The 11132-nt window shown below is 35.2% G+C and overlaps 1 protein-coding gene across 1 annotated transcript; it reads right to left on the bottom strand.

Annotated features, from left to right (window-relative positions):
- Nucleotides 1-1836: 1836 nt before the first annotated feature.
- On the bottom strand, nt 1837-10755 carry LOC135690561 (purine nucleoside phosphorylase). The gene is made up of 6 exons (XM_065208151.2): nt 10601-10755; nt 8162-8331; nt 6144-6247; nt 3923-4098; nt 3545-3716; nt 1837-2775 (listed from the first exon to the last, which is right to left on the bottom strand). Exons 1-6 carry the CDS (start codon nt 10615-10617, stop codon nt 2557-2559), a joined length of 858 nt encoding a protein of 285 aa, XP_065064223.1. The 5' UTR covers nt 10618-10755; the 3' UTR covers nt 1837-2556.
- Between the last annotated feature and the right edge of the window lie 377 nt (nt 10756-11132).

Below are 11132 nucleotides of genomic sequence, written 5' to 3'. Positions count from 1 at the left end.
CCAAATGAATCCTGGGTAATGTTGCTGTGGACGAGAATGTTCTTGCCTAAGAGGTATGGCTATTTCCTTGAAAAAAAGCTTTTTTAGGCTTGTTCCACAAAAGTTTGAAAATACGAGTTTCGATTCTATGGTTTGTAATAAATATATCCTTTTACAACTGAATACCCATAAGTGGTCCAGAACAAATTAAAGAGTCTCCATTATTTCATATTTAGTCTCAGAAATATAGTTAGAACTGGGTAGAAAAATTTTATGAGCAAGGATAGCTGTCTACAATATCTTATCCCCGGATTTAACAGGCTCTGTTGCCCAGGGTAAGTGTCATCGTAGTTTATCATCTCTAACCCCCAATTTCTCCATCACCCTATGTATTCATACTAAAATTCTATGTCTTCTTTGTCTATTTCTTCATAAAGTTCTTACTATCTTTCATCATAACCAATAGAAATGTTTTTATTGACTTTAATCGAAAATTCGCTAATTTTGCGCATCTTTGCGGCAAATTCCCGTTAAGAAAGAAACCGACCTGTGCACATATTCTACGAAGCTATACACGGGCAACGTATATATTCTGTTGGTAATGTTTCAGCACTGTTTCTAAAACAAGTACTTTGATCTCATTGCGAGAATACATTAAAAAATAACTATACACGTTCATAAGAGAATTGCTTGTCTGCAAGTGTCTTCAGTTTACAGATCTTCTTTAATGAGTTCACCTACGTCTGTTCCATTAAATATTTTTCATCGATTAATGATGCCAGTTTGTCATTGATTATGCCTTCGATTTCTTTCGTACCTTATGCTTGCCAAAAACGATGTTTCTCACAAAGCAACGTCTTTTAAATGTTGAGAGTACCACTTCAACCCTCCACAGTTTGGGTATTCAAAATGAATCCCGATTGCTGTTAAAATTCTGACTTAAACGGCACAAGGATACAACGACGGCTCCAGACTGGTTCATACAATATACAAAATGTGCAAAAACTGCATTTCAATTTCTACCTGCAATTAACTGGTAGCATGCTATCAACTGGAAGTACACTTAGGGCAGTTTACTTTATTTACAAAAAGCTCAGCTCAAAATACACTGAAATTAAGAAACACCAAAGCTGTAGAACAAATGGGGCAAAGATTTCAAACATGTACACTTTCTTCCATCCTTCAAAATGTCAAAAAAACACTACAGGTTTTAATCTTACTTTTCAATGTTTCCTTTTATTTTGAATTTGTTATGGATTAATTCCTTGGATTAATTTGTGGATATTTAGTTTAGATTAGGTAATTTATAATTAGGTTATTTTGAAATGACGACCATTGCAATATTACAACTGTCTTTGCTAAAAGTATTGCTGCTCGTCGTGTAGCTATCCATTATTTTTTTGCGTCCACATTAAACCGTTGGAAAACAGAACGTTTTAAAATCAGGCACTTCACAAATATTGTTTAAAATGGAGATATTTGAAAATATATCCTTGGTAGTATCAGCGTAGATGCAAATGTATTTACGATTATAAAAATTTGAAAACACATACTTTAAAGACACTCAGTGGGATCTTGCGCCTATCAAATCAGATTTCCTTCAACTAAAACAGTTGATACAGAATTTAAGAATTTTGTTGTTACTTATGTAATTCCTTCGATTTTACTGCTTAGATATTGTACCGAGGTTTCGATAATTTATTCATCACCCTTGCTATTCGTGGTTGCTCTTGAGCTAAGTGGACAACATCACATTGAGTCTGGCTGCACTGGCTTTATCCGTCTGTAAAGATTGGTTTTTTCAGTTCATGACATGTATTTTGCTAAGAATTGGGAAGCAGCAAGAAAAACAAGGTATTTCACGACTCCATTTAAATATTTGAACAAAAACTAAGGAATACACAATAAATGGGTAAATTAAAATTATAAGTTGAATCATACACCAAATCACATTGTTTCGGAATAAATAGGGTGACACTACCATTATAATACGTACTGGTATTTAAATAAATACTTTTACACGAAAACTCTTTGCAGAGACAAACAACAACCAACCGATAGAAGAGGCGGGAATCTAAGATGGCCTGATGTAAAGAGGGTTGTAAAATAGATGAAGCAAAAATTGAATTGGTGTTCTGTACCTTCAAATGATTTTCAATGTTTTTAGATTCAGAAAGATTTGCTTTAATCTTTAACTTCACTTTGAACATATAGGCTCCTCGATTAACCTTCACTAAATCATGGCAGATAGAACTTTTGTGAAATCAGGAAGGGATAAATATAAAAGTTTCTTATTGGTTTTCAATATCCGTTATCACAAAGCCATTTCACGGATGATAAAATAAAATGATAAGTAGAAAGAGCGTGGATGGTGTTGGGAACAAATTAGTTTACCAGTACAACTTGATTCTAAAAGGGAATAAGATTTTATTAACTGTTTGTAAATAAATGCTTTGCAAAACATATCGAGAATAAACAGGGGCTCCTTATTCTGTGTTTAAAATAATGCGTTCTTAAAATATTCTGAGACTAAATATAATGATAATGATTTCAAAGTCTAATTGCCCAAAAACAGAATTAATCAATTTTTGAAAGGACTCTGCGTAAGATTCTGATTATATCGCTTGACCTTTGTTTACCAACAGCCATTACTTCCTCGTGATTGGGTGGCGGACGATCCTCGTAGTCGTGAATTGCCTGGTTGGTAATCAGAGATATTCCAGCAACTTTGACACCGGCGTGAATTGCAACAACAACCTCTGGGACCGTGCTCATGCCAACCGCATCAGCGCCAACCTAAAGATAAGTCATTCGAGCTTAGTCATTTATTTGTGTGCACAACTGACGATCCGAGCCATCACAAGCTTATTCTGCTATTACTTCAAAATCTTGCACTATTTACTTTTAAAGTATTGCACTAAAAACCATGAATAAACCTTTCTTATGGTAGCAAGGTAAGTTGGAATTTGAATTTAAACGCCAATAAAAGAAGAATAATGAAGGTTAAGAGGCGAGGAAAATGGGGAAGTGTCAGATTTGAAAGCTGTGCTATCTCTATTGCAGTGCCAAACAAGGACTGCGGAGCATATTACAGATTGATGGGCTAAAATGGTTTGGGGGCTAAACATGCTAAAACCAGGAGCAGGGCGTTTTTTATATGGTTTTAAGTATAATTTGGAAATTTTTTTGGGGGGCTAAAGCCCCTATAGCACCCCTGTTTCCGCAGTCCCTTGTGCCAGCTGAAACAACTAGGCATGCAATACCCCACGAGTATGTGTCCTGCATTGGGGAACATAATTCAAACTCTGGAAAAGCTCAGATAAAACAGTCACAGCTCTGGATGTCAACCCCATCAGACACTAGGCACAAAAGCTGCGGCATAAAACGAGAACTCGAGGATGGAATCGAATATGTGTCTGATCGTGCTTTGTTCAGTGTACCAAATTGGGACAGCGTACATAAGTTTGGACAAACATCGATACTTGCAAAGGCACCAATTGCATGAGAGCTTTAATGTTTGACAAAAAAGGATGTAACTCAAATCATAGTTTTCACTTATACTTACCGCGTGTAGAAATCGTACTTCAGCTGGCGTCTCAAAGCAAGGTCCACTTTGCATAAAGTAAATACCGGTCCTCATGAACTCTGATAGGCCTAACTCCTTAGCAGTTTCATGGATCGTTTTAATCAATACTTTGCTGTATGGCTCAGTAAATGAAGGAAACCTTGGTCCGACCCTAGAAAAAAAGGGATAGCAAGGATGCTGGGAAGACAATTTAATACAGAGTTCTCATATTCGCACAGACAAACAGAATACTTTAAACATGCTCAGCGTTGCAAACATATACTTTCAATGTAATTTTCCTGACAAACTCAAACGATTTTTAGGTTGCCATTAATACAAATTGCCATAATAAATACGCAGTGATTTTTGATAATATACCTTTCGTCATTAAGTCCAACCAGTGGGTTAACACAATTCAACAACGGCAGTCCAATATGATCTTGAATCACCATCAAATCACCAACCTTGAACGATTTGTTGATTCCACCAGCGGCATTAGTGACGAACAAATATTTGATTCCAAGATTTACCATCACCCTGATCGGCAACGCTGTCTGTAAATGCAGAAAATTTTTGTTTCTTCACTGAACATTTTTGGCTGCATAACAATCGTGCGAGTCAGTCCAGCAAAATCCCACTTATTGCTTGCATATATTTGTAAGCTAAATTTTATCGTATTATCAACATGTAATTTGATTGTGATTGGCATTAATTAAAAATTAGCTAAAAAATAAGCCAACCCTAAGTCAATAAATATCATTAAATGTTCAAGGAACTGTGTTTATGCTATTGAAAACAAATAGGTATAAGCAAAGACTTATCAAAAATTATCTTTTAAAAATATCTTCCTTCCAACTTCGAGGGGTAAGATTGAGGATGCCTTATCGAGTTAAAAACCCCAAAAACCTTTCTCGTTTCTTCTAATAATGACAATTTATCAGGGTGCATGCAAACTCTTTCTTGTATTTGCTATTTTCCATTAATGGGTTTAAAGTTAGACGAAAAAAATCTTTCTTAACCAGTATAATCATAGACTATGATTTATAAGGGAAGCATTTCCCTTCCTCTGAGCTCTGCTATCGTGAATCAAAAGAGTCTAAAATGTCCACAATTTTCCAAATACTGATTCTTAAGACAGATCAGTAACGAAGCAATCTCTGATGTGCAGAGAAAATGTGTTCCACTTCTCACAAAGCACTATTTTTGCAATATTTATGGCATAGATGAACCATCTCAGAAATTAATGATCATCGCAAGAATCGAGATTTCGAAAAATCACATAATTCTGGTCATGGCAATTTTTCTAAACGACCTACAACATAGTCTCTGGAAGTGTGAATGCAACTTTTTCTGGGTTCTTGTCTCTTAATCAATATTTGGTTATACTAAGTTTTTGATTGTGTTGCTGTCCCAATCAGAGCAGGGGCGTATCAACAGGGTGGACAGAAAGAAAAACTTTCCGACAAAATTTCTTTGAATTATCTAATCAAATAGAAGCATTTCATGTTACTGTAAGGGGGGGGGGGGAGAAAAACACATAACCTTTGCCTTAGCTCGAAAGATATTTAAAAGGCACTTTCTAACTTGTCTCTGTTTCTCTCATACTTAATGTGAAAGCACCTGACGTTTCTCAACCCTATAGATCGGTAGATTGGGGCAAGGATTTGAATCAAGTTACTACATGAGGCGACACCATGGTTGCAGCCGAAGGGCAACATTTGTTATTATCTTAATGCTTCAAGTTGGCCGGAAATTGCATTCTTTGGAGCAAATTTTAATTATAAAATTTTATTTTCAAAATGAATATCCACTGGCGGAAAGCGATGGTATTGATCGACTCCTTTATTGTTTTACCTTATCTGGTTATAGGCAAAAAGTTGGCACTGTACCGGCCTTCAATATCAAATAAAGATATAATTTATGACCAATATTGCAAATTTCCATAACCAAATTTGGCCCTTGAAGATTTGGATTTTAACTGACGAAATCCGAGCAGCAAATCACTCTATGGCAGAATGGCAGAAATCAGTAAATCTTGAGAAATCATTTTTTTTGTGGAAATCTAGTATTTTCTTTACAAAGTGAATTGCTTATCGATAATACGATAAGTTCCGACAGAACAATTATTTTTCCGAAAATCTGTCAAATTTTGAAAGCAGAGGTGGCTACGGCAAAAACATAAACAGCATAGTTTGTGGAGCAATTGTGATTAACTGTTAATCAGTTGTAAATAACGAGCATCCGCTGGATATGAACAAACAAAATGAGTAAAATATCATAACCATTAATACAGTTAATATGCAATAATTGTTGATATATTTTTATTTAACCTTGCTTCTACATGAATAAGGAGGTTTCCAATGGAATGTGGAAATTTGATTTTCTTTTTAAGAAGCATTCATAAAGAAATACATTGCATCCACTTGTAGGTTGGCAGTACTCTATATCCCTTTTGAAAATCTCTCAGGAGACAATTCAAGTAGAATTGTGAAAATAATCTTTTTTTATGGAAAGATGCTGCAAATGGATATAGAAGCTTATCAATCTGTTGGGGGCCATAACCCTAAGTTACACAAAATCTCACTCAAACTTAACTTACTTTGTAAATAGAGTGTCCTTCATAGACATGAAACCTCCCTTGCATACAGACAATTGGCTTTCCTTCCAACACACCAAAAATCAATTTTCCATGGTGCCCTTTAACTGAAAATAAAAATGTCTGGAGAATTAATGGAAAGAAAAAAATTAAAGATTTTATAAAGGTTTTATAAAAATGAAGAAGTTAACTTGTGTCCTTGTTAAGAAGGAAGCACTCTTTATAAATTTTCACAGCATCCTACAGCTAAGAACTATGTTAAATATCCGTTAATTTAGCATATAGCTTTGACGGGAAATGCAATCTATACAGTAGATACGGTATAAGGTGGGTAGATACAGTATAAAAAACACAGCTGGGAGTTTGTTTCAATCCTACCTAGATCAGCAGAAACAATTTTGTTCAGTTAACGGTCAGAGATCAATGACAAGCAAGGTACTGTGTGGTATACCTCAGGGCTCCTGCTTAGGCCCTCTCCTTTTATTATATACCTGAATGACCTTGAGCAATGTTTGAAATATTCACAAGTTAGTATCTATGTCAATGATACAAATTTCAAGACCGTATCAAATGATGTTGAGAAGCTGGTCTTCGAGGCACAGCAGGAATTACTGAACCTCTCTGAGTGGATGAGAATAAATTAGTTAAGTCCCAACCCTGGAAAGACTGAATTTATGATAATAGGCAATTCTTGTGTGTGCTCAAACTGTGTTATTAAGCGTGTCACGAAGAGTAAATCTCTAGGAGTAATTGTCGATGAAAACCTAAAGTGGGATGAGCAATACAAAGTTGTAAAAGAAAAGTTTGTGGAGGACTTGGGTCATTAAGAAAGTTAAAAAATATAAATCCCCAAAAAGAGCTTTGCAGTGTCTACTTCACCACTGTCAAAGGTCACCTACGGTATGCTAACGATATTTGGGGCAGCCTTCCAAAAACTAAAGTTGATACCCTCCATACTTATGTCTACAGGACCGAGCTTGATCAATAATTGAAAGTACCAAATTAAAGGAAAAATGGACATGTATTTGGTTGAGCCTTGAAAATCTCATTTGATTCGATCGATCGGTCATGATGTATAAGATTATGGAATATTCATAGAATAATTACAGAACGTGTGAAAAAATTCTAGCTACTCTGCTCTCAAAGCCTGGAACAAGGTTCCAATTGATATTAGAGAACTCCCAACTATTTGTCGCTTTAAAAAACAACTTGAGGAGTACTTGAAGAGCTGATAGATTCGTCTATCTAAACAGGACAGATTTGTCTAATTATTTAGACTGTAATTATATATTTTTTTAATTGAAATAATGTATTTATACTTATAATTTATATTGTATTAGGGTAGCTGATAAGGGTTGAATCATGCAAAAAGAAAAATATTATTACAGGAAATGTGTTATCCACTGCCCTGCAGTCATAGAATGAAATGGTCTGCCCAATCATTGTATCCTGTCCTTTTAAATTCAAATTGCATTTAGACAAACAATTTCATTAATAATGATTTATTATGCCTTTGATAAAGTTTAATACAGATTTTGTGGCTGCAAGAGCAACTAGCCTCATTCAAGGCTGTGTTTTATGAATACAACGCAGTTTGTCTTAAACATCTCTTGCGTTGACACAAATTTTCCACCATTTTAACTGGTTAGACCAGGAAGGCAATTATGAAATGTCCCCAATTTTTTTTATTCAAGCACAGACAACATTATGTAGGGAAACCACTGATTTCTGCATTTTCGGCCATTTACGATTTCGAACAAGGGTGAAAATGTATTTATGTATTATGTATTTTCCTACATAATCTTGTCTGTGCTTGATAAGAAAACAAATCGAGGACATTTCATAATTGCTTTCCTGGTCTTTCTGGTTAAAATGGTAAAAGATTTGTGCCAAGGTAAAAGATTAATGAGATCAAAATTCATCACAAGCACCTTGCAACAGAAATGTTGCATTGAAAAACTGCTCACCCCATCAAATCTTCTACATGATGAAACACTATATTACACATTTATATGAATTACCTGTACTAAGAGGGAAACCTGGGATGTCGTCATATGGGAAGATTTCTTTGCTTTCTATGTCATCAGCCAATCCCCCAAGACCAGATCCACAAACAATCCCAATAGTTGGTCTCTGTTTTGTTTTTGAGAGCAAATGGTCACTGATTTCTTTCACCTCCTCATATGAAAAGCTAACAAAATGTTGAAGACAAAACATTATATTCATTAAAAAAGTGTGCTTATTAAAGTATTCTTTATATGTGAAAAAGTTATTGATTACTGTCAAAAGAAATAAAACAAGCAAAGGAATACACAGACATATTTTAAATTACTAGGTAAGTTCTCATTTTAGGTGAATAATTACCAATTCAATTATTTTTTTATCAATCAAGATATTGAAAATGAAATGTATTTTACTGAAAAAATTGGCATCTGCAGAAAAGCAAATAAGACTCACCCCCTCCCCTTATTCTTAGTAAAAGTTTGGTCATGTCAGTGACTCAAATTACAAACTCTGATTTCTAATCTGCTACCCTAACTACCAAACGATCCATGGTCAGGCTGAACTTCAATATTTATGCAAATGCACACAACAAAACAAAAGACGGAAAACACAGCCTGACTAAATGATGAATCAAGATTATTTGGATTTTGACAATATTGGTTTATATCAATAAGAGACATATTGCCTGGGTACAACAGGGAGCATTGGTTTCTCAGTTCTCTCTCAGTGATTCTTTGTGAAAATTAGTAATTTGTCAGAGAATATAGTTGGAGATTGACAGCCAACTGTTTATTGTAGAACTTGATTCCTATTAACTGATTGCTCTTTACAAAAAAATTAAAATTCAATTCCAATTCAATTCAAAGCTTTGCAGTCAAGGAGCCTTTTTTCCACCTTTTAAGACTTTGCATGGTTCTTGAGAATTTAAAAAATCTATCAACCAGTCTATATTTGTGATCCATTATGCATCAGATCTGTGGCTAGCATGATCCTTTATCTGCAGTTTGTAAGCTTGATGTGTTGATAAACATGAAGTCAAGCAGTACTTTGAAAAAATAAAGCTTGTAAAACAGCAAGGTGATGTTGATGAGAGCAGATATTGGTAGGACAAGGTGGCTAGCTAAAAGACCTACAGGACCCTGTTTGATGTTTCAGGCCTTGTTGTTTGTTTTATAGTGAATAGATTTGAGAATTTGAGGTAACCCATTGTTCAAAACTTTGCACACCAATCTTCTTGGCAAGACTTCTTCTGGAAAAACTTTGGCTAGAATTGGTGGCAAGCCAATATCATATAACACATACTTGTCTGTCAATCAACTACTAAAAACTTAATACTAAATACTAAATAAAAAAACATTCAATTAAATAAAGCATTTGAAGAATATATACTCTCATACTTGGTTTTTCTACAAATCTAAGCCAATACTGTATGCAATACTGTATGGAGCTCTTCATAGTTTGGGTTTTTGGGCTTTATCAGAAACATTTTAGCATAGAATTTTCTAAGAGAACTCAGCTTGGGGGTTAAGACTTTGTTTGTGTACAGTTGAGGACAATAACCCATTGTTTTTAGCAATAAAAGCTAAGGATGTAGGGGCAATTGCCCCTAGTTAGAAAATTAATTATATATATATAGAAAAAACTATGTGTAGAATGTTGCATGTATGTATAATAATCTTTAGCATGAATTACAAACTAAGTTTGAAAACTTGTTTTCAGTTGGTTCACAAATTAAAAGTACAAATAATCTAAATTCAACCAATAAAGAAATGAAAAATAAATAGTAAAAACCTAGTACAAAATTCGAATAATGATATAAAAACCTATAGGGACTACTTAATAACAAAAATTGTCAATAAGCTATATTCAAAAACTGTTAGTTGGTTAGTTAGTTAGTTGAAGAAGGCCCGTCATTCCAGAAGGTCAGGTGGAACATTTGTTTTCCATGCCGCAGCTATGCGTAACATAGTTGTGGCAGGTTGATTGTACACGTGGCTTGGCAATCATGTTTGAAATCCATCGCCGAACGAAACGATGTTCTGTTTTCGCGATGCCGTAAAATTTAGTTCTTTTGGAGTACGTACAGTTAGTTTTTAAGTTCTATTCTCGTACAAGTAAGATTGCAGGCTTTATAGAACTGAAAACAGGGAGGCCGCAACGATATTTTACGTGACCCATTAATTACTTTTTTATGTACAAGTGGTACATTACGTTTATATCAAATCAGACCGGATACCCGAAATTAAACAGAGCAAAAACAGAATTGGAGCAAATCCAGAAAAGAAAGCCTTTGCTCTGAGTTAGGCCAGCAACTTAATAAGGTGTATGGCGATCAGAAGCACGTTGAGCAATGAAATGAATGAGACTACAGGCAACCTATGGAACTTTGGATGACTGACCTTCTTGAGTTTTCCAAGTACATTTGAGAGAAGGAAAAGGAAAATGTAATTTGTTACCTCTTATGCGAAATCATCTTGTAGATATGTAATGACGTCTTCTAAATTCAGTCAACAGTAGCCTGGCTAGTCAACAGCGGTTGTCAGATCTACCACACACACTTCCCGCCAAACTCAGGCCATGCCTCTCCCGGCCTCGTGTGTAGTTTCCAGGGGGTTACCGTTTTGGAAACAATGGGCAAAACAAAGCCCATTGAGTGCAAATGTGATAAAGATGAGCGAAAGTGATAGGGGCGGAGGGTCCATCTGCAACTGCATTTTTCGTCCTGGGTTGTCAAAAGTGAGAGCCTGGGAGCGTTGCAGCCCCCAATAATTGCTAAACTTTGCTTTACTTCCTTCCAATTCTAGATTAGTAGATTGGCACGCAATCAAATGGGCACACCTCCCTAAAATATAATTTCGTATGACACAGTGAACTCAGCTGGGCATGCGAAAATAATTTTTGCACCATTGCATTCTATTTTGTATTCATTAACGACTTCTAGCAAAACTTTACAGCCACATGCCTACCTTATGAAAAGATCGTGTGCTG

The sequence above is a fragment of the Rhopilema esculentum genome, chromosome 4 (assembly GCF_057945365.1).
Source record: "Rhopilema esculentum isolate cy_ngs chromosome 4, ASM5794536v1, whole genome shotgun sequence".
Taxonomy (NCBI): Eukaryota; Metazoa; Cnidaria; class Scyphozoa; order Rhizostomeae; family Rhizostomatidae; genus Rhopilema; species Rhopilema esculentum.
This window is presented reverse-complemented; position numbering and strand designations above follow the sequence as displayed.

Bases quoted from the DNA above. Each gene is read 5' to 3' on its own strand.
- LOC135690561 (XM_065208151.2), bottom strand. The intron at 6,248-8,161 runs GTAATTCATATA...TTTTATTTTCAG, and splicing joins AGGTTTCCCTCTTAGTACAG to TTAAAGGGCACCATGGAAAA. The intron at 3,717-3,922 runs GTATATTATCAA...CTTTTTTTCTAG, and splicing joins GTTGGACTTAATGACGAAAG to GGTCGGACCAAGGTTTCCTT.